Source organism: Astyanax mexicanus, chromosome 5 (assembly GCF_023375975.1).
Source record: "Astyanax mexicanus isolate ESR-SI-001 chromosome 5, AstMex3_surface, whole genome shotgun sequence".
Taxonomy (NCBI): domain Eukaryota; kingdom Metazoa; phylum Chordata; class Actinopteri; order Characiformes; family Acestrorhamphidae; genus Astyanax; species Astyanax mexicanus.
In genome coordinates this window covers 31611492-31634874 of record NC_064412.1, presented here as the reverse complement: position 1 = coordinate 31634874, position 23383 = coordinate 31611492, and the positions used below count along the sequence as shown (strand labels likewise).

At 36.8% G+C, this 23383-nt stretch overlaps 2 protein-coding genes across 6 annotated transcripts; one reads left to right on the top strand and one right to left on the bottom strand.

Moving 5' to 3' along the window:
• Positions 1-1139: 1139 nt before the first annotated feature.
• Positions 1140-10658, bottom strand: LOC103021744 (HMG box-containing protein 4). 5 transcript variants are annotated; one of them, XM_007231321.4, is made up of 12 exons: positions 10537-10658; positions 9518-9646; positions 8151-8232; positions 7545-8030; positions 7257-7454; positions 7040-7143; positions 5926-6007; positions 5114-5178; positions 4164-4281; positions 3825-4060; positions 2927-3049; positions 1140-1596 (listed from the first exon to the last, which is right to left on the bottom strand). In XM_007231321.4, the coding sequence occupies exons 2-12, from the start codon at positions 9644-9646 to the stop codon at positions 1552-1554; spliced, it is 1668 nt and encodes a 555-aa protein (XP_007231383.3). In that variant the 5' UTR covers positions 10537-10658; the 3' UTR covers positions 1140-1551. The 5 variants fall into 5 exon arrangements, with proteins under 5 accessions (XP_007231383.3, XP_007231382.3, XP_049335390.1 ...); XM_007231320.4 differs by having other exon boundaries at positions 10547-10645; XM_049479433.1 differs by lacking the exon at positions 10537-10658 and adding an exon at positions 10158-10517 and having other exon boundaries at positions 2933-3049.
• A 6157-nt stretch (positions 10659-16815) lies between these two features.
• LOC103022889 (heme oxygenase) lies at positions 16816-22576 on the top strand. Its single transcript, XM_007231323.3, has 7 exons — positions 16816-16967; positions 17759-17813; positions 18008-18119; positions 18294-18509; positions 19624-19896; positions 20164-20251; positions 21617-22576. Exons 2-7 carry the CDS (start codon positions 17761-17763, stop codon positions 21736-21738), a joined length of 864 nt encoding a protein of 287 aa, XP_007231385.3. The 5' UTR covers positions 16816-16967; positions 17759-17760; the 3' UTR covers positions 21739-22576.
• The last annotated feature ends 807 nt before the right edge of the window (positions 22577-23383 follow it).

Here is a 23383-nt window from a genome sequence, read left to right as displayed (position 1 = left end):
TTATAATGTGTTGGTTTCTAAAGCAAAAACAGTTGGATTGTACTGTAAAATAACCAGCTTAAAAATGAACAGCACTTTTTTTTGACAGGGTCAAGAAGATTGATATATGTAATTGACGTCTGGTCCTGTTTAGGGTCTCTTACAAAAAAGATGTTCACATTAAAATAAACCTGAACTGCTGTATGCATTTTACCAAATTAATTTTACCAAATTTAAAACCTCTGGAATATAATAAGAGGAAGATGGATTATCACAAGCAATCAAACCAAGCTGAACTGCTTGCTTAAACTTGCACCAGGAGTGGCATAGAGTTATCCAAAAGCAGTGTGTAAGACCGGTGGAGAAGAACATGAAAAGATGCATGGAAACTGTGATTAAAAACCAGGGTTATTCCACCAAATATTGATTTCTGAACTCTTAAAACTTCATGAATATGAAATTGTTTTTTTGCATTATTTGAGGTCTGAAAGCTCTGCTTCTTTTTTGTTATTTTAGCCATTTATCATTTTCTGTAAATAAACGCTCTAAATGACAATATTTTTATTTGGAATTTGGAAGAAATAGCAGTGAACAATCTTTCACTAGGAGGTACACTAAAAAAAAGTAGCTTTTTTGGAGTATTTGGAGGTGCATATAATCTTAATATTTTATTATTCACTGAACATTTGTGATGAAAAATATTAATATTGTTAGTATTACATAGTTAATTTCATTTTAAGCAAGTGTAATTTTGTCTTAAATGTTCAGATTTTTACCCATTTTATTCCCTTACACTTGTTTTATTTGTTTCATTGTGGCTCATTAATTTTTTTACTTGTTCTATTCTTTCTCTTACTAAATGAATCTTAGCTTTGTATAATCTTATCTTTTATTTTTTCCTGTTAATATTTGTTAATTTTAGTAAGCCTTAGCTAAAGATGATTAAATAATATGATATTTGATATATTTTTCTCTGTTCATTGTAAAAGCTCAGCTATAATAAAAATAGGGTCAATGCATTTCTAAATTAACAAACACCAATGGATTGACTGTGAGATGCCAATAATTGGTTCTTTTTAAACTGGTTGGTAACCAGATCTGGAGCAATTCTCAAAAACTGCCCCGATCCTACTTTAAAATCAGACCACGTGCACAGAAGCTAAAAGGATCACTAAAATACTTTTAATTGAAAGAACAACAAAACACACACCAACAAAAAAATAACAAACCCAATAGTAGAGAGGATAAAAATGGAACAACAGATTAAGAAGCAGGTTAAAAGTAGACTTGTTCCTGTGGTTTGTCCAGTGCAAAAATGTGCATTTCAAGTTCTTTTCCTTGTTGGAAAACAGGAGTAATGTTTAGGCCCACAGTGACCCAAGGGTGAGGAGCTACCAGCTAAGGTCCTTATCCACAGAGTGACGATTAGAGACAGAGAAAGAGACACAAAAAAAGAGCTAGAAAGAGACAGAGATAGAGAGAGACAGAGAGAAAGAGAAAGAGAGAGAGAGAGAGAGAGAGTGAGAGAGTTTGTGTAAGTGTATCAGTGAGTGAGAGTCGGTCCAGTGGCAATCAGAGTCCAGGCATGACATATGCTATATTGTCCAGAGTGTTTGACTGAAAAAAATTGGAAGAGAAAACAGAAAGGCACAGTTATTCAGCTCAAAACTACATGCACAATTTGGTTACATAATATAACTATTTTGTTAAGCTTCTGTGAGCTTCTTATTAATATTATACAGATTACAGCAGAAAATACAAGAGTAAGTGAACAAAGTAATTTTCTTAAAGGCACACAATGCAACATTGTTCAGTTAATTAAAGTTTCATACTGTTTTAGATTATTAAATGAATCATTACAGGGTAAATGAAGGTTCTCTCAGTTGCCCTTTGGTCTGTAGGGGAAAAACACGCTTGTAAGTTTAGAAGCCCTCAGCCTGCTGCCACAGACTCACAAGCCTCTGGGATTTGAAAGAGTCAGTCTTGTGCTACAGACACGCTCTCAGCCGAGAGGCAATAGTAGGCATGCTCGCTTAGATAGTTTGATTAGTTAGCTAGCTCTCTCGCTGACTAGGCCTTTCCATCGCTTCCTATGTAACAAACTTGCTTCGTAAGTGAAGTTCAGTTCAGGTATGTGTATTCACTTTACTAAATAGTTCATTATTTGGCGCAGATTTGGTTTGAAGTGTGCTTTACCATAAGGTGAATAAATGAGAAACCATTACCAGATCTAGCCTTGTCTGTCTTTAATACTGTGCTACTTAGATGATTTTTCTCTGGTTGTATTTTAGGCATAAGTGTACTTTGGATTCACTGGTCTGTTGTGCTTAAAATAATCACGGATGGCTGGGGAGAGGAACCATAGAAACAGCAGTGCATCTTTTGGTCTGTCACAACATTCACTCCTGGCCTGTAGGGGGAGCTTCACAAGAAAACCAACCAAGGGTTGCATAGTGTGCCTTTAATAGTAGTGCATTAACATAAAACCTCTTACAACTGGAATTGCAAAAGTTTCTAGCAGAAAATACAAATGTTTGTGGACACCCCCTTTAATGATTGCATTTGGCTGCTTAAATTATTGTACTGGATCACAGTTTTTTTTTTGTTTTAAGGGATCTATTGCCCCAGAAATAATTGTGATAAATAATAGGTATTTCATACCACTGCTATATCGATAATACAGAAGCATATTAATGCATTTACATCTAACTTTTTCAGAGCAGCTGCCTTAATTGATTATTTATGAAATATTTTATGAAAATATCATGTTTAAAATAAAAACAAAGTCAACATACCTGCTCATTCACACTAATTGGCTCTTTACACTGAATGGGCAATATTAAGATCAGCAAAAATGATGGAGGTTATAATCATACATTGGGTAACGAGTCAATAAGGCCTTAAGGCCACTACTATAAGAGAGTGATAAATTCACTAGTAATTTTACCAGTACATGAGGAGGGCAGCCGTTGAGTTCTGGCACCTGAGCAGTAAGACATGCCAGAGGACCAAGAGCACAAAGCACTGAGTCCAAAAGCACGGAGAGTGAGCCTGATACAGTCACCATACCCTAAATAAACACAAAGGCAATGTTTGGTACACAAAATATAAAATTAAATCAATTAAAATGTATTTGTATAGCACTTTTTGCAACTAATATCACAAAGCAGCTTCACAGAAATGTGATCGCAGGACAGAGAATCAGGTAAAACATTAAACATAAAATCACAGAACACCCAGTGAGCAAAATACCTCACTAGGTAAGGTTCCCAGTCTCTAACAATGGGCTGTTTCTAAAGACATGGGCTGCTACTCCTCCTCCCCTCGGTCCCTTCCTACTGCTCCAGTAATTGGAGTCATAATTGGAGAAATTATTTAGTGACTACTGATGAGCTGAGCCAATCACAACACTTGCTTTCGGTTCACCCCTAATGCGAACCACCAATTTAAAGAATATGCATAAATGCACTTTTTTTCTTAAGTTGAATATATTATAAATATAATATATAATAAAAACAGCACCAAGTTTAAAAAAACAAACACGTTTGCTTAGAAGTGGTCGTTATTAGGACGAATCTGTTACAGTGAATGGCCGATCAAGCTGTAGGATGACCAGCGAATAGTGATCAGTCCATCTCTAATAAAAATTGTTTGTGTGGTCTCTGGAAGTCCATAGAGATTAAACCCAGTATCTGGGTTGGATACTGGCTGTATCCACCACCGGAGGCCGTATTTGAACAAGCAGCAAGATGGCATCACAAAAATAGTTTCAGGGTCACGGAGGAGAGGAGAAAGATCAGTAGGAAAAAGCAGAACCTTTTGGGGTGGAAGTCTACCATACATACCTCTGTCTCCTGCAGCCTTCGGCCAATCAGAGAAAGTGATTCCCCCAGCAGCTGTAAATGGGCTGCAGCATCAATGGGGTCCACATCTGGGTCTCTGAGCGGGGAGGGCGGGACTTCGGTTATAGGGACCAGACCTGTGCCATTCTGTGCCGGAGAAACCTGTGGTTCCACCCTTTTTGGCACACTTGAAGCTGCTCCTGTTGTAGGGGAAGCCACACCTGGGAAAGATGAAACACCTGCAAGACGTGAGGTGAGGCAGGGTTAGTGTCTGACTAATCAAGGACATATTACATGTCATAATTACACTGACTGAATTGAGTGAAGTGATGGGCTACTAACCTTTATTTTTGCTGGTGTCTTTGGCAGGTTTAGGCTGGCTGTGTTTGCTGTGTTTGTTTGCACTGGACTCAGATTTCATTCGCTTGTGCTGAAGGTATTCCGCACGTTCCCTCCATACCTGAGAACGACAAAGATAAGATGTTCATTAACACAAAAAATAAAAAGAAAACTCACATTTTTAATGCTCAGTAAAGACAACTGCATGGTGAAACAATGATGTTCAAGTCTGTATCACAGTATTGCTAGTTAGTTAATAGTTTACATGTAAATGTGTTTAGTGGTTCATTTTGTGTTGTGTTGTGATTAAACACTCCCTAACAACTAGATGGCAATATTGCTCTCTGCCTTCAGATCATAAGTTGTGACTGTATAGAAAGTAAGCTTTTCTTTACTTAAGCCCTATCTGGATGGGATTATTTTCTCAGGGAGACATCTGTGAAAAAAATATCACACTTCTACTCAGTGATAAAACTCTTGCATCCGGACTGCACTTTAAAAAAATGTGCGCCCAGAGTGTAATTACGGTGTGTCACAGTGGACAAACAGCTATTTTATTAAATAAAAGAAGATGAAACGAGATGTGCAGGAATAAAATTACTGGAGGACCACGGAGTACAGAGAAATACAACTGTAATTGTCTTAGAGGACTTCTGAGAAAAACACATACATATTTGTTTCGGACAAGAATAAAATCGCAGAGGACCCCCATGAAAGAGAAAATTACCCCAGGACCCCCTGAAAATCAAATCCTGTCCGGATAAGGTTTTAGACCATAATTACCTAGTGGTGTGTTTGTTGTATGTCATGACAGTTTTGTAAGTTTTGATGTAATATATTGCCTTACTAACTATATCACAATATATCACTATATATTGAATTTTAGCCCTGGTAGGTATCATGACATGCATAGTATCGCCTAGTTCTTGTCAACAAACAGCCTAATGTAATACCTGTTTGTCTCCCTCGGGGAGCTGGTTCCAGGCATCTGCCAACTTCTTACTCAAATCACCAAACTCTGTGACAAACAGAAACACAGTACATTTAATAAGATAAAAAAACACAAAGGTCTTCAACACAGTAGCATTTAAATGTAGTGGAGATATTTCCTGAATCGCTACAGTTACAAGTTCAGTGTTTGTTGACTGTATTTTTTAAGCTTTTCAGAACAAATCAGATCAGTCAGTGACCTTTAAAGGCAAAAATATAAACCACAGCTACTGTGCTAAATGTCAGCAGTTACAATCAAATGTTTCCAAATAAAAAAAAATAAATTCCACACCCTGCACTCTTAATAGAAGGCAACATCTATATTTAAAAGTTCCATAATAATGTGATAACATTTTAGAAGCACAAATTAACCTGTATTATTGTGAAATTGTTTTGTCACGTCCTCAATTTTTTCTTCCTGTACATTTTTCTTGCAGTACATTTTGATATTTTGACGTACCTAAAAATTACACAGTATATTATAGGAGACATTCAGCTTTGTAAACCAATACATTGGCCAGTCACATGATCAGACCCCCCCTTTACCAGGTCGATCAGCAAAGCTGTTAGCAATGCACAGCTTCTCGCTCGCTGCTTTATCTGTCGCTCCAGAGACAGCAGAAGCAATAAAGGTGGATTTAAACTCTGAGAATATGTTTAAATGTATAGTTAGTTGATCTAAAGGGAGTACTGCTGTTGTCTCGTCTCTTATCTGAACATTTTTAAAGACACAGAGACATCGTTTTAGCCCTACTGTGAACCTGAAAGTACTGACCGAGACCCGGCTGCTCCTCTAGGATGCTCAATCTGTACTCCTTATAGAAGATCTGATATGCAGTGAGAACCTTCTTCTTGGACTGTGGGTATGAGAGTAGAAATAGGAGGGAGAGAAAAGGAAAAGAGAGAGAGAAACACACACACAAAAACACTAATTAAGCGCATGATAGAGTTTAGATAACTAGCCGCATTTAATGCAATCCTTTAACATTTAACTCCTTAAACTGCAAGAACATTTCAGGAGTTGTTGTTATTATTATGTAACTACACTAAAAACGATGTAAACTGTTACTGGTTAAAATAATAAAGAATAGCAAATCTAGACTTCCAACAGTGGCGGGCAATACTACTACTAGGGGTGGGGGATGTGATAAAAAAATATATATTCATACATACATTTAGACAATATACCATATTTATCACTATATTTTGTCACATGAACTAAATGTACTGGACTGTTTGGTTTGGTATTGTAATTGGACATTAATTAGAAGTAAACAGTTCCAGCATTCATACAAACACATACATTACAATTTATGACATTTCATATATGAAAACAATTAAAACTGTCATTTATCATATTCAACATTATTAAAAGTAGGGGTGGAACAAAATTTTAATAGATTTTTTAGTTTCGACCGTATCGTATTTAACAATATGTGACATCAAATACCGTTTTTTAAAATATACTTTTATTGAAACATAAACACTCTAAACTCCCACTCTAAAGCCATATCCTTCAATTAGGCGTACTAAAGTTACTGCTTCATTGCTCCACAGTTATTAAATGAATAAGGTAAACCTGTGGTGAAAAATATTTGTTGCCAAATTCTGTGAAACTGATACCGATAACTACAAAATTCCTGGTATTTGCTTATTTGAAGTATCATATAGAATTGTCTTGTAATATATATAGACATTTGCATAATCACAGTATTGCGATATTGTTATTGTGGGCAACGTATCATGATCTCATATCATGAGATACCCTGTTAATTGCACCCCTAATTAGCAGTAAAGCAGTATGGGCCATACATTTGGCAACCTGCCAAATAAATGTCACTTAAAGAGTCATGGTACCTAATATTCCCTTAACAATAAATTTAGTTTACCTTCTCAGCCTTTAATCTGGCCTTCTCTTCTTTCTTCCTCTTCTTGTCACTGTGAGATCCTGGTCGTGCTGCAGGGTGTAATGCACCCTCTGAACTGCCGTTGCCTAAGGTGTGCAGGATAGGTGGTTGAGAGGAAAAAATAAAACAGCAAAATAAACATTTCAGAGCAAAGACTAGACATCAACAAAGTTTTTTTCTAAATGAGACTCAGACTTACTGGTACTTTTCTTTGTTCCTTTGCTGCTATGTCTCCGCTCCCTATCTTTGTCCTTCTTCTTCTTGCTTTTCTTACTCTTTTTGCTCTTCTTGTTATGTGAAGCTAATGAGTCGTCGATGACCAGCTGTCCATTATCTGTGTCATCTGCTGAAGAAGAGCTGTCATCGTCCATAAACTCATAGGATCCCCCATAATGACCTGTGGTTTGGTGAAGTAACAGATGAGCACAGCCAAACAATGACAAATTCTTTGGATAAAGGTGTGCACAAACATGTTAAAGCTCCTCACCTTCCAGCTCCACTTCTTCTCCAACCACAGGCAGCGCCTCACGCACAATGTGCTGCTGCTGCTGTGGTTGCCGTTGCTGCTGCGGAGATTGCCGTTGCGGAGGTTGCCGCTGCGGCTGCAGTTGTCGTTGCTGCTGTGAAGGTTGCCGCTGCGGCTGCAGTTGCCGTTGCTGCTGTGGAGGTTGCCGCTGCGGCTGCTGCGGTTGCCTCTGCTGTTGCTGATGTGGTGGTGGGGTTTTCTTGGTGGGCTTGGAGATCCCCAGGCTGTCTCTCTTTTTTTCCTTTGCCAAGTGGTGTTGAGAGGGGTACAAGGGCTTCTTGGGGAAAGAGGGGCTGGGCTCGGAGCCCACAGCTGTGGGAGAGGTGATGGCTTGGAGAAGGCCCATGGCAGTCATTGCAGTGTGTGAGGAGTTGGAGGAGGACATGGAGGCACCATGGCTCTCCGATGGTTTCTTCTTCTTTTTGTGGTGCGACCCAGAACCGTGATCTTTGGAATGGAGTGAAGGTGAGAAAGGGAAACAAACATAATTAATACGAGTGATTTAGTTAGCACATTTTTATCTTGTAATTCTCATTCTGTCTGGTCGGCACACATACTGGTTCCTACCTTTGCCGTGATGATCCTCTTCATCATGTTTCTTCTTTTTCTTCTTGTGAGAGTCGGTGCTTGCTAAGTGCCCCTCTGCATCCTTGGGAAGTATAAAAATGAAACATAAAGACACAAATAAAGAGAAAAGTATATTTTGGTTTCTGGCTTGCCTTTGGACTCAAGACTAAGGTTGGACGACATGGACCCTAAATAATAACACAATATTTCACGGTTATTTTGCAAGGTATTCTTAGTGAAATGACAAAAATATAGGACTGCAACAAAACAAATATTAAAGTTTTATTTAGCATAAATGTAAGCATTTCATAAATTTAGTAGAAACAAAACAATTTCCTCAACAGTAACTTACCAAGACCCTGATTTTGAATAAAATAATAATAGTGTAGAAAATAAAAAAATACTGCAACAACATACCACAAAACTAAAGTGCAGCATATTTAGTGCATGCTTATAAACAAACAATTAAAAGTAAATACAATTAGTTGCAAAAACAAATACAAAATAGATGGTATGGAGTTTTTTTTTTTCGTGTCAAAAAATTCTGGCAATATTATTGTGTACGATACAAAAAGGCACACCCTTACTCCAGACATTATATGGGTTTGTTCAGTTCAACTAGCATCTCACTTAAATGACTTTAACTCGTTAACATTCTCTCCAACTTTTAACTTTCAGGTAGAACTTTTAACTTTCAGATTTGAGTGACTGAATTTTTTCGAAGATAAAAAAAACAATAGTATACGTGTTTTAATGGTATGCCTTTTTAGTTTGCATCTGTAAATCACTTCACACATGTTGTTTTTAGTGAAATTTGTGAGGATTATTTCAGCATATTATACCTACAAGGTTTTGGTAGATGAAATTATGTAGCTTTTATAACATGCGCATTAACCACAATTGTGGTTGTGTTCTTATACAAAGTGTTATCTCAAACTCAAAAACCTCAAAATCTTACAAAAAAGTCTCAAAATAAAAAAACAACTTTTTTTATACATATGTTACCCAATCAAATAAACAAACAAATAATATAGAAAAAAAGCTTTTTTTGGTGAGAATGTCAAAGAGTTCATGAGGGTGTAATTAGATAAACTAGATACAGCAGAGGAACTGAAAATACTGACCTTTACCCAAAAGAGTTTGAGATATGTAAGCATATCAAATTACAATGTCTTGTATGTATATCTATATATACACTGAGGTATAATATGTATAAATCAAATGAATATAAAGTGTTTTGTAAAAGTTAGAATTTACAACTGTGTATATACACAAGTTATAGTATATAATGACTAGAAAAATAGTTTGTGAATGCCAATATTTTACTGGATGCCTGGGAAACTTGCATGAGTCTCTGGCCTCCTCACCTTTAGACGTTTCTTTGCAGACTTCCGAACTTCTGCATCAATGATTTCTTGTTCTCGAAGGAGGTCTTTATAAGATCTCCTTTTCTCCCTCTGACTGCGACCTGCCACCAGGCTCACCTCACCCTCCATCTGAAACACAAGCCAAAGTTAGAAGAGAACTGGATTTCATTTCCAACATTTCAGCATCTCCTCCTTATTATGTTAAGTTTTAAAACAAATGTCTATACAAAACAACCTAGATTACTTATGTGTTTGACAGATTTCCCATAAAACAATAAATGAACTCACTGTACTTTATAAGCTGACTTAACATGATTTCCAAGTTATAACTTAACTCACTGAAAATGAATAAATGTGAGCAACTATTACTGAGTGCATACCTTCCACATAAACAGACTACTTAGTTAAAAAGGCAGCAAAAAGGGCACCTAACTTTGAGGAGCCCGGTTCATTATAATGAATAGTTGCTTGTTTACGTGTCACTCAATCATAACTGTCTGTAACTATCAAAACACCCCGACATGGAGAGTTTCTCTGGGGCTTTAGCAGGAGGACACTCCCTGTATCTAAACCAGGGGCTTCAAACGCAGGCGGGAAAGCATTGTTTATATACAGTCAGACTGATAGATATGTTAGTTACCTTACCGCTGGCTAACCAGACAACAAACTCCTTATTATTCCCCCGCTTACTAACAAAGAACATATGCAGACTACTCTCACAGCGCACAGATACAGAGCTACAGGTTAGTTTCTACAGTTAGTGAAATAATTAACTCGCTAAGCTAAATAGCGTTAGCTAGCGTTAGTTAACACTGGCTCAGTACAGCCGGCTGACTGTAGTTAGCACTTTAGCTCTAGTTAGCTTAGCTTAGCTAGCTTCACCATGCTAACTCGCGACTCTGAAATCTTTTCATAGCTCGCTCTCTGACTCCAGCCTCGGCCCCTTTCCGCGGTGTTAAACTACACCCTCAGAAACCCCGGTTTAATCGCAGTCCGGGATCAGAGCAGAGCAGAGTTACCGTTAGCTACCATAAGGAAACTTCAAGCTAACTTCGCCGCCATGTTGATCGGTGGATGAGTGCTACAGTGGAGAGAACAGCCGCAGCAGCAGCGCCCCCGGCGGCTGGGGAGAGAATCTCAACCCGCATTATAATAAACCGAATAATACAGTCTAAGTATTACACTTAACAAAAAAGAGGGATAATCAGCAGTGCACTGAGACACACAGAACAAAACAGAGCTGAACAGAAAAGCACTGCTGATATAGAACTGGACACTCTGCAGGCTCAACATTCCCTACACTAAGGGTGGGCAAGAGTTTCATGCATCTTAGCATGTTCTCCTCCACCAGTCTTACACACTGCTAATCAGTTCAGCTCATAGACTGTATATGGTTCAGCTTGATTTGATGGCTTGTGATCATCCATCTTCCTCTTGATTATATTCCAGAGGTTTTCAATTTGCTAAAATCAAAGAAACTCATCATTTACACACACACACACACACATACACACACACACACACACACACACACACACATATATATATATATATATATATATATATATATATATATATATATATATATATATATATATATTTTTTTTTTTTTTTTTTTTTTTTATGCATGTAATTTGTTTTTGAGAGAGACAGGCTTCATGAAAGGTTTTTATGAAATTTCCCTAATATCAGAAACAACTGTATGAGATTATTTTTTGTTTCAAATGATCACCTCTAAATTAAAACAATACACTGAATATATAATAGTATATAATCCAGAACTGTGTTCACTGGACTGCTGGATCTTCCTAACTAAGTTCCTAAAACTAAATTATCCAATTTCTTCAGGAAACACAAAATACATTATGACAGTTGTTATGGCTATTTAAAAATTATCAGTGGTTTAAGATATTTTATCATACAGTCAAGCAGTAAAACCAACCAGAAACATCCTGATACAAATTTTTTGAAAATATGGATTAAAAAAGACAAAAAAAAAAGATAATATTTTAACAGCCAAAAATTGTAGAGCATTTCGAGCTTACTTTATGGAAACAATAGCTATTTTATAGCTTTTTAGCCAGACTAAAACGCAGAGTAAAAACTCAATAGCAAGCCTAACCCACTATACAATATTTATAACCTATGATCTTTTTGTTAGTAAGTAAACTTTATATTATAGTAAAAATCTCATTACTTACTTATCATAAAGGGGTAAAAAACTAAATATATACATTGATGCAAGTTTAAGAATGAGCTTTTTTAGCTTATCCTGAATCTAAATAAGCCTTTTCATTCATTTTTCTTTGGACTTATGAGACCATTTCTATTTAAACTGTAACCTGTGGTTGACACGGTGTGTATGTGTGTGTGTAACTACACAAAGGTTTTTGTCTGTGTGTGTTCAGTGGGTCAACACAGTGAATGCTGGCTGATTAAGCAGACGGTTCAAAATCTAGGCCGGGTGTAGCTCTGTTTTGATTTTCTATACACCCTAAGGCCAAGAGTGTCTAATCTTATCTGCACAGCATCAGGCAAATGTGTTCACATTGCCTCAATCCAAACTGATTTAATATACTTGAGTTACTAACCATAATTGGTCTTTAGATTAATCTTTTTCGTGTTAAATCAGTCATTCCTACCCTCAAGACTCTGGGACAACACAGGCCTGTATGGACTGCTGGTTTTACTGATATACTGATATATAAAGGCTTTACCTTTTTCACCTATAGTGTACTACAGCATAGCTTGAGAGCAGGTCTGCTATCTGAAACCTCCTTGCTCATGTTTACAGACCATGTTCCGCTTACTCATGGTTAGCTGCTCCACTCTCTCACCCTCCCTCTACCCTACAGAATGCAGACTAATGGTTTCCATGTTGCCCAGCTGCTGCTGGAGGGTGTTCTGCTGAGTCACGGTTCAGATTTAAAGACACAGTCTTATCTTAACACTCTGACTGAAAGGCAAATCACGGCTCAGTGTTCTCAAGGAGCAGTCTGTGACTCACACTCTACAGGCATTATGTAAGGAAACAGGGCGATTATTGCAAGGCTATACTCGCTTTTTTTCTGGCTGTATGTAGGCCACATCTGCAGTGCTAAACACCACACAGAGACCACATCAATACAAATTCTAAAACTGTGCAGATATTCATGTAAAAATTATGTACACAGTTCTCAGCATACACACGTAACTGCAGTACTGTAGGAATATAAAAACCTAAAAGTTTTGCTGCAAAAAAACTACTAGTAAAGGTGGGAGTTCCAATTAAAAACAGTTAAAAATAAAAAAAAAACTTATGACAGAAGTCTTACCAACTTTAATCCAACTAAAAGTAGAATTATAAAAATGTATTTTTCCACCTTTTATAAAAGTAGATATATAAACTATAACATTATTTCATGTGAAAGTTTCAACTACAAGTAGGTGTTTCAACTTTAGAAATACTACACACACTTGTTCCAGCCTTGATATAACTACAAGCAGAAATTACATATTTGAAATGACTAGACATAGAAATTAATCTGTTTAATATACTTACGAGCAAACATTTAACTTTGATATTACTATAAGTGAAAAGTTAAAACTTTGTTGTATGTGGAAGTTCTAACTTTAATGCAACTAGGAGTTTCAACTTCAGTAAAAATACAAATAGAGATTCAAACTTTAATGCAACTACAAGTAGGAGTTTTACTTTATATATTCTTATAAGTAAAGCTTTGATTTCGAAATAAACCTCAAATAAAAGATCAAACCTTTTATTTACTTGGAATTACAAGTAGAAGGTCCAAAATTCTAATTATAATCTTATGGAACTTGTCTTGTGTTAAAAGCAAAGAAAAAACAAGTTAAAAACAATGGAAATTATGAAAAAAGTTGAAACTGTAAAGGAAAGGCAGAATATGCAATTTCTTGCTATCATGTTAAATTCTTGTAACTACGAGTTTAAACATATGAGTTTAATAAAATGATACTGGTGTTGGACCTGTCACGATAATTACGTTATCAGAGAGTGGACTGTGGCTTAGAAAGAAAAAAGGTTTATTATCATTTTAAAGGGTGTAATTACATTAATATGCTATTATATTAACATTAAAAGTAGCATTTAATGCTCACAAAAATACAGTGGTATAATGGTATAGTAGAATAATGGTATAAAGCTCTGAAAAAAATATGAGACCACTTAAAAATTAAGTTTTTTATTTTACCAAATTAAAAACCTCTGGAATATAATCAAGAGGAAGATGGATGATCACAAGCAATGAAACCAAGCTGAACTGCTTAAATTTGTGCACCAGGAGTGGCATAAAGGTATCTAAAAGCAGTGTGTAAGACTGGTGGAGTAGAATATGTGATACTGTGATAAACCAGGTTTATTCCACCAAATATTGATTTCTGAACTCTTAAAACTTGTTTTCTTTGCATTATTTGAGGTCTGAAAGCTCTGCATCTTTTGTTGTTATTTTAGCTATTTCTCATTTTCTGCAAATAAATGCTCTAAATGACAATATTTTTATATACAATTTGGGAGAAATGTTGTCCGTAGTTTATAGAATTAATCAGCAGCGTTCATTTTACTTAAACATAATTATAGATAACAAAATCAGAGAAACTGATTTTGAAACTGAAGTAGTCTTTTAATTTTGTCCAGAGCTCTTATATTGTAGTTAGTATGACAGGCCTAGCTGGTGTTATTTTGTGTGAATATGTGTCTAAAAATCTAAGATGTGTAAAAATCTAAGATAAATGATTCAGACCTCTTCGGGACATTAAATAACTAACACAGTGAGTAATTAAACTGAAGTTAAACATGGCCTGAATGTGCTGGTTTGCATAAGGGCATGGGGTAAAAATGTTGACTGGAGAGAGATCACAGCAGGAGCTGTTTCTGACCAAACCGGCCTGCCAAATGGACATTGCCTGCCATTCGGTCAGCTGCTGGTTCATAGGTTAAACATTCTGCAGCAGTAAACACCACAATGTCCAGCATATCTGTTTTATAGTCAACATGTGTACTTTTCCCCACTGTGGGTCAATATTAGTGAGCAGCTGAGTTTAGCCAGTGTTGATTTCCATTCGCTGCACTGCTAGTGATGTCTTCAAGTTGCTATATATTTCTTCAAATAAGGGCGCAGTATTTTATGAACTTGACGACTCTGGGCCCTATTTTAGTGGTGTACAGGCGAGCCACCAAGTGCACTTGATTTATGGCATCAGTGTGTCTTTCATTCTGTAAGATCGCAAAAAATCTGCCTTGCGTAGCCCAAAGCGTGCAAAAAGCATGTACTAATTCTCTCAATTAATCATGGGTGTTTCGGGCGTAATGTGAAATAAACCAATTAGTGCGTCACTTTCCTTTAAGAGGCAGGTGCGCTCTGACTTGGCGGATTGGTATTTTAACAGTGCAGCGCTTCTGCACTACACTTTCCTGTGTTTCTCAGCAGAGAAAATTTACCTGCCCTTTGATGACGTGAAGGTGCATGAGCTGCTCATTTACAGGAACAGCAATGTTATTCTGTATCTTTTTATTGTAAATTCTTAACATTAGAATGAATACGTCTGACTGTTGAATGTTTTTTATCAGGGTTTTATTCAGTCAGCGGTGCACCTTTGTTTCCCACTGTCAAGATAGCAACATGCCAGAAATATACCTGAACACACCTCACTTTCAGACAACCACACCATTCAGTGAGCTATATTTGTAATATATATTGGTTTTAATGTAGCGAGGCATGATAATACACTGTTCATATACAAATAGCAATGGGCAGGGGGTAATACAGGACACACTAGCTCATTCATTCATAGAAGACTACATGGTGGGGTGCTAACTGAATTTGAGTTACTATCTGAAAGCTGGTGAGGATAAAATACAGTACTGTGAACACAGCCTCACGCGACTGTGTTTGCAGGGTTGAAGCTTTATCTTAGATATGTGATTTCAGGCTCATTTAGTTGGAACATGGTCGCACAGATGGTGGTTTAGCGGTTAGCTTTTTAGCAGTTAGCCTGTTAGCGGTAACCCCTTTAGCGGTTAGCTTGTTTGCGGTTAGCTTGTTAGCGGTTAGCCTGTCAGAAATTAGCTTGTTGGCGGCTAGCTTTTTAGCGGTTAGCCCGTTAGCGCTTAGCTTATTAGCAGTTAGTCTGTTAGAAGCTTGTTAGCGGTTAGCTTTTTAGCGGTTAACCTGTTAGCATTTATTTTGTTAGTGGTTAGCCTGTCAGCGGTTAGCTGTTAGCCTGTTAGCGACTAGCGTGTCGACATGGAGGTTATTTGGACAGAGTCTGGATTCTTTTGGTATATTTGGTTTAGCCTTTTATATTAAGGTGTGGGGGTTCTTTTATTTTTTTAGGGAGCTAAAAGTGGTTCTTTTGTTTTACCACTCCCAAAAAGCAAGTCTATCAAAAAGCTTTTTTTTGTATTAATGTTTAAGGAGTATTTGTAGAGCTTCGAGAACCGAATAGTTCTACATAATGTAACTTAGAGGTTCTGTTGATAGACTGTTTGAACATACGGTTTAGGGAAAAGCTCTAGAATTGGTATAAAACATTTTCTTTTGTGGGGTGGTTCTTTAAAATTCAAATTCAATTTATCTAGGTTATTGAATTTTATAAATTTATCTCTTCAGCGGCATCACTTCACAGAAGAAGCGCTTTTGGATAGATTTTGTAGATGTTTGAGTGGGAAGAGCTCACCAAGAGCTTACAATACAGTAACAGCAGATCCTTTTTAATCATGTAAGATTTGCAGTTGGACATCCATTAGCATCAGTAACAGTGACACTTTTGCTGGTTCACCATTAGATTTGTGCTACCTTGGCGAACTTCTGTTAGGGACCGACCACTGTATAGTACAAATGAATACCTCACAACAAGACATGACTGATGTTTTGGAGATGTTCTGACTGATAAAAATCTATATAATTCACTTCCCATCATTGGTTAGTTTTACTGATTGTAATGTAATGGCTGATAGATGTATTATAATGTTTATATCTGCACTTTATTGAGTCTTCATCTCGCTGACTGCTGTACAGTGTGGTCATATGATCACATTGCCACAGACTGGAGAATGCACTGTGTCATGGTTAGGATTTAACTCCTCCTCCTCTCTATTCGCCTTTCTGCTTTTCTCTGTTCTGAGGCTGGTAAAATTTCTGTGTCATGGTTAGTTCTAATCCCTCCCCCTCTGTCTTTCTGCATATTCCCTGGCTCTGTTCTCAGGCTCTGCAGTGTCATGTTTAGTGGAGGTCCCTCCCCCTCTCTTTGTTCTGGCTTCAATGCAACATCCTGTTTCTCTCAGCTGAGCAGGCAGAGAGGGGGGAGAGAGAAGGAGTATAAAAGGCTGAAGTGCTCTCAGTACTCCAAACTCAAGAGGATCTGAGCTCTGAGAGCAATACTGAAACTGAGAAGCCACTCTACGACCACTGATCACAATCATCACAGAATCTGAGTAAGTAGAATTATTTAATTTTGCACTTATTATCTTGTGTATATTTACCGATTGAACCAGTGATTCCATGACTTAGCCTCTTACAAAATGTGTCATTAAAAAGTTTGGAATAATTCTCTACAAAAACTACTGCTCCTAAAAAGTTCCACAGGGAACATTTTAAAGAACTGAGAATAATTGAGATGTTTAAATAGAAAGATCTATTTTTAAAGCTTAAGGATCAAAACCTACATGATGTGTATATTAATTGTATAAATAGATGTGAACACTGAACAAAAGGGGAAAAAGTATTTAATTGGTACAGCACCTTATAGCATATCACAATATGGGACAGTTGAAATGAAACTTAATTATTAATCCCAGTAGGGAAAATCGACCCTACATGTCTTAATATTAGTTACCACACTTTCTGATAAATACATTCAGCTTCTTTCATCCCACTTAAGTTTCACCCATTGCTGACACAAATGTGCACATGCACACACATACAGAGCTTGTCTAGTCCCTGTAGTTAAGGACTAGCATTGAGTTGTGAAGCAGTGGAAGAACTGTGTTCTCTGGAATTAGGATAAAGCTTCATCCATTACTTGTGGGAATTTGGGATGATCTTTAACTCACTAATGCTTCTGTTCTTTATGTTTTTTCATGTCATTACATTTTGATGGCAAAAATGTGATTGTTGGTGGTAGCTATTTGGTACATTTTTTAGATGTTTATAACTGTATATCTGTATAATAAGTCATTAATACTAGTTTCAGCTGATCTAAGTTGATCATTTTGTGTGTCCCCAGAAATGGAAGCAGATAAGAAAATCACACAGACTGAGAAGACCCAGACCACAGACTGGTAAGTTTTAAATGTGCACTTACCTCACAATACCTATTAATAATAATGAGAGTGTAGTCAGCTAAATATGTGTTTGTATTGTCAGACAGTTGTCAATTTAAGTAATAATGTGTCTTAGAAGGAAATAAGTGTAATACAGTTAATAACTGCTGAATGAATCAGTATGATCACTGTATCTCTCTGTCTCTTTACAGTGATCTGTCTGAGCAGATAAAAGCCGCGACGAAAGAAAGCCACGTCCGGGCTGAGAACACACAGCTGATGTTGGCCTACCAGAGGGGACAGGTCTCCCTGCAACAGTACAAGGTCAGCCGTCAGCCTGGAACTTATTAACACACTTATCATACTTATTTTAAACAGCTTTTAAACTCAGACTGGTGTTTTTAAATGGCTAGTACTTAAGCTTAGCTTTGCTTGTGTTGACCTTTTGAGATAAGATGTACTAACCCGTTTCTCTCTTGTATCTTTATGTTTCCTCAGCTCCTGCTGTGTTCTTTGTACAAAGTCTATGAGGCTCTGGAAGAAGAACTGGATAGGAACTGTTCCCATGAAGCTGTTGCTCCAATTTACTTCCCCCAGGAACTGGCAAGGCTGGAGTCCCTCAAGAAGGATCTGGAACATTTCTATGGGCAGAATTGGAAGGAGCAGCTTGTGGTTCCAGCTGCTACATTGAGATACGCTCAGAGACTGAGAGAGGTATGATATAAAAGCTTTTAAAATTAGTTCATTTTATGGTAAAAGTAGAATCTCAAGTAGATCCTCCGTAAAGTTCCTCCACAGCTTCAAATTGAAGAACCCATAAACCCTTACAATTTTTATAGCCAAGAGGCTTTTATAGCACACTCATCCAGCTTTGTTCTATCCCAGCTGCCAAGTTGTTATGAAATCTGCTGGGGATCAACAAAAATGTGGCCAATCAGATTTAGATTTAGAGCTACTAGTATAAACCAGTGATTCTCTTAAGTCTTTGTGGACTCATTGCATTGCATTCACACTTGATACAGCTCTCTCCAATGATATGGTCACTCTGTCACTTGTTTAAGGTCAGCCATCGGCCTAGACCTAATCAACACAAGTGCTTTATAATTATTTAATGAGCCAAGATGAGTGTGAGGGCAAGTGTGTCTAGAAATGGGGTCACCAGCTCTGCTCCTGGAGAGCCTCCTGGAGAGCTGGACTTAATAGAGGCTGGACAATAATTCAGTATCTAAATTGCAATATAAAATGTTTCAATAATGGTATGTTTTTTACAGTGTTTAAAAATGCAAGGTCCCTAGCATCTCTTATTGTCTAACAATTATTACAAGGAGCATTACGTAAATATATTTCTCAGAAGTTTGTAGGTACATCTGTTTTACGTGCCATTAGCTGTTTTTTTTGTGTTTTTCTATATATCGGAATTATACTGTTTAGAGTGAAAAAGAGAAAAATACAGCTCTGGAACAAAAAATAAGAGAGCACTTAAAAATGATGAGTTTCTGTGATTTTACCAAATTGAAAACCTTTAAAAAACATAAAAAATCATGATTTTTTGCATTATCTAATTACTTGCTCAATGAGAGCTTGATCAGTTTAATAGAGTGTGTTAGATTTAGGATGGAGGAGTAACTGAACCAATTATTTCAGATTTTAAGCTTCAGTGAATCAGATATCACCTGAATCAACTGAATCAAACATACCACAATATTTGTAATTTTAGAATTTGCGTTAACAGTTTTACTAGAAACCTCTTCAATAGTGTAAAAGTAAACAGTAAAGTTCTAAATTGATATTAAACACTGGTTCTTCTTGTTGTTGTCTCCCTTCTCAGATTGGCCGCAAGCATCCCGAGTACCTGGTGGCTCATGCGTACACACGTTACCTAGGAGACTTGTCAGGTGGCCAGGTGTTGGGGCGCATTACCCAGAAGTCCTTGGGGCTAAAGACCGGAGAGGGCTTGGCGTTTTTCTCGTTCCCCGGCGTCAGCAGCCCAAATCTGTTTAAACAGCTGTACAGGGGCAGGATGAACAGCATTGAGCTGACCAAAGAGCAGAGAGAGGAAGTGCTGCAGGAGGCAACCCGAGCTTTCGAGCTCAACATTGAGGTCAGAACACTGTTTAATTTGCCAAACTACTATACATTTGAACTGAAAACGAGGCTCATATTGTTGGTTTATTTAGAATATAGAATGAATGATTTCGCATCTACTATGAATGATTCTATAAATAGGCTGAATAATTCAGTAAATACAATTAATTATTATTAAGATATTCAGTTGGTACTGTGTAATTTAACACCTACTATAAATGACTCAGTAACTGCAGTAAGAATGATTCAGTGAAGTAAATTCATTTTGCTTTGTGTTTTTCAGGTGTTTGATGATTTACAGAACTTGCTCAATATCTCTGAGAATAATGAGCTCAGACAGAGGCACAAAACCCCCAGCCAAAAGATTCCAGGTAAGCACAAGCACAAGCTCACTGCACTTTTAAAATCTCAGACCTACCTGATGATGTGCAAATCATTATTCAATCTATTGATTAAAAAAAAAAATAATTTTAGGGTTGTTCAGGCGTATTCATTTCATTTTTTTTGACTGATTCGGCATTCATCAGGAGGTGGTGGGTTCTGTCCTTGGTAATGCCACAGATAGTTTGAAGTCCAAGAGAACACAATTGGCCTCACTTTCTCCTACTTCCATTTAATATGTTTCATGTGATGCAGAGTGAGCATATGCTAGGCCTTCACCCTCCCTTCACCACCAGCTTCATGTGAAGTGGAGGAGTGTGGTGGAAAATGGAATGAATCCTCAATGTGTTTGTTTACATAGACCTCATTACACAGAAGTGAATTAGATACAGTAAAAACACTGTATCTTTTTAATTAAACCAAACCAAATCAATATGGGTGATAGAGTTTATCATCTGCATCCCAGGATAATGAAAACTTGATATTGTGTTTCAGTTTTCATGAAATATACAAAAACCAAATTGAAAACCTCTGAAATATAACCAAGAGAAAGATCACAAGCCATCAAACCCAGCTGAACTGCTTAGATTTTTTGCACCAGGAGTGGAGACTGATGGAGTAGAACATGCCGAGATGCATGAAAACTGTGATTAAAAAACAGGGTTATTCCACCAAATATTGATTTTTGAACTCTAAAAACTTCATAAATATTCTTTGCATTATTTGAGGCCTAAAAGTTCTGCATCTTTTTTGTTATTTCAACCATTTTTCATTTTCTGCAAATAAATGCTCTAAATGACAATATTTTTTATTTGGAATTTGGGAGAAATGTTGTCTGTAATTTATAGCATAAAAAAACAATGTTCATTTTACTCATAAAAAACATAAACCTATAAATAGCTAAATCAGAGAAACTGATTCAGAAACTGAAGTGGCCTCTTAATTTTTTCAAGAGCTGTATTTGATTTACACAGTAGAGCTATGATGTAATGTTGCCAAGCAGTTACCAGTTAATTGCGAAAAGGAAACGTTACATAAAGACTAAATTAATCCTGAGTTTGTTTGTATATAATTGTGTAAGAGTTCCCCTTTGTGTGATTTTAACGGAAAAAAAAATTCTACCACTTACTTTAAACAGCGGTATCATGTCTCTAAGACATTTTTTGCGTAAAAGTGTGAAGAGAAAATATGCACTGTACTGTACAAGTATATAATAACAATAATGGCACATTAATGTTTTTTTATAACTGTAGGACTCATTAACTTGAATACTGAATTTCACTGCAAAATATTAGAAGAATGCATATTTAAACTTCTCTCTCTCTCTCTCTCTTTCTTTTTTTCTTTTTCTTCAGAAGCCAAATCAGCCCAGACTTTAGTGATGCCGTCCACTCTGGCCTCCAGCTCTCAGCTCCTCAGGATGCTTCTCGGAGTGTGTGTCGCCCTGGCGGTCGGCATGGGCGTCTATGCATTTTAAACAGACTCCATCTGTGGCTGAGCCACTTGTATTTTACTGTATAGAGTGTTAACGGTTATTGTAGATAAGCTGTACAGATACATGCTGACAGACTTCATAATCTGGAAAAATGTGTGTATAAATGAGCACTTTCAGCCATATGCAGTTTTCTGATGCACTTTAAAGAAGAATTTGCAGACGTTTATGTCGGTGGTCTTTGAGACCCACAGTCCAGCACATTTTGTATTGTGTTTTTGTTTGTTTGTTTGTTTGTTTTTTCTGCTCCAAACACACATGAGACAACTAAATTTAGTCATTAACCAGATTAGTGAGGTAAAGTGGACGTGTCGGAGCTGGAAAACATGAACATGCAGTGCAGAGCACTGGGTCTCCAGTATTTTTCAGAGTTTGAAACCACTGCCGCTTATTACTGTGGAAATGTTCTAGTTCTGTTGTATACAGACTCTCTGTATGTGTTTTAAAGTCAAAGCAAGTATGTGTGTGTGTGTGTGTGTGTTTTCTGATCTAAAGCCAGCCCTGTCTTAACGAGGAGCTCGGGACATTAACTGGGCAGTGAGAAACACGCAATTGTTACTGTGTTGTTACTGTAATACCCATCCAGTATTCTGTACTGGATATATGGCAGTGTGTGAGAGTGTGAGTGCGTATGTGTAAAAGAGAAGGTCTTTTCGTGTACATTAGAAGAATTGTGTAAAAAATGTGTGCAATTTCAATTTGCGTGCAATGTAAAATGATGCAACTGTTTAATATCTGTATATTTTTTGATAGCCCTGAGGCATTCTTTTATGACATGACATTTTTTAAAGAAAATAAACCATGAAAAGAAATCAAAACAAAACGGTGTGATTATATTAATTCAGTTACTGCCTTCAATTACAGTGTCGCAGTTCCTCATACCTCTATCAGCTCTTGAGTCTGATACAGTATAGGACATTATGTTACTACTGATTTAATATCTGGTTGTGCTTTTGCCTGAACATAGACAGTGCCTGAACAGAGCTTATTTTAGTAGTCTATTGTGGTTTGATTGATTGTTAGGGATGTTGACTTGTTAAATTCGAATGAATGATCATTTATTGTACAGTAGTATTAGCCAATATGAAATATATTACATGGACAAACAAATCATAAAAAAAATAATTTTATGAGAGAATTTTTTTATATACATACACCAATGTTTGTAGAGTTTTCTGTTAAATTTGCTTCTAAACGTTTACATTTTTGAGGGAACAGTGGATTTTTTGTTCAGTTTTTTTCCTTCTTTAAGTAAAAATGTACCCAGGGTTTAAAGGAAGTCCATACAGTTATCCATTTAAACGTTACATTAAAATTAAATCTCAATTTATTTAGTTTATTTCAGTTTAGTGTTGCACACTTTACACAAAAAGGTATTTGTTCTCCTAATTTTCTCCCAATGTAGCTTGGCCAATTGTCCCATCTACAAGGGTTGGACAATGAAACAGAAACACCTGTCATTTTAGTGTGGGAGGTTTCATGTCTAAATTGGAGCAGCCTGGCAGCCAATCTTCATTAATTGCACATTGCACCAGTAAGAGCAGAGTGTGAAGGTTCAATTAGCAGGTTAAGAGCACAGTATTGCTCAAAGTATTGCAACGCACACAACATTATGGGTGACATACCAGAG

Excerpts from the sequence above, each read along its gene's own strand:
- LOC103021744 (XM_007231319.4), bottom strand. The coding sequence starts at position 10,220 with ATGTTCTTTGTTAGTAAGCGGGGGAATAATAAGGAGTTTGTTGTCTGG. Across the intron at positions 8,031-8,150 it reads AGAGGATCATCACGGCAAAG|ATCACGGTTCTGGGTCGCAC; the intron begins GTAGGAACCAGT and ends TCCATTCCAAAG. Across the intron at positions 3,050-3,824 it reads GAAGGCTGCAGGAGACAGAG|GGTATGGTGACTGTATCAGG; the intron begins GTATGTATGGTA and ends GTGTTTATTTAG.
- LOC103022889 (XM_007231323.3), top strand. The coding sequence starts at position 17,761 with ATGGAAGCAGATAAGAAAATCACACAGACTGAGAAGACCCAGACCACA. Across the intron at positions 18,120-18,293 it reads TCTCCCTGCAACAGTACAAG|CTCCTGCTGTGTTCTTTGTA; the intron begins GTCAGCCGTCAG and ends ATGTTTCCTCAG. Across the intron at positions 19,897-20,163 it reads CTTTCGAGCTCAACATTGAG|GTGTTTGATGATTTACAGAA; the intron begins GTCAGAACACTG and ends TGTGTTTTTCAG.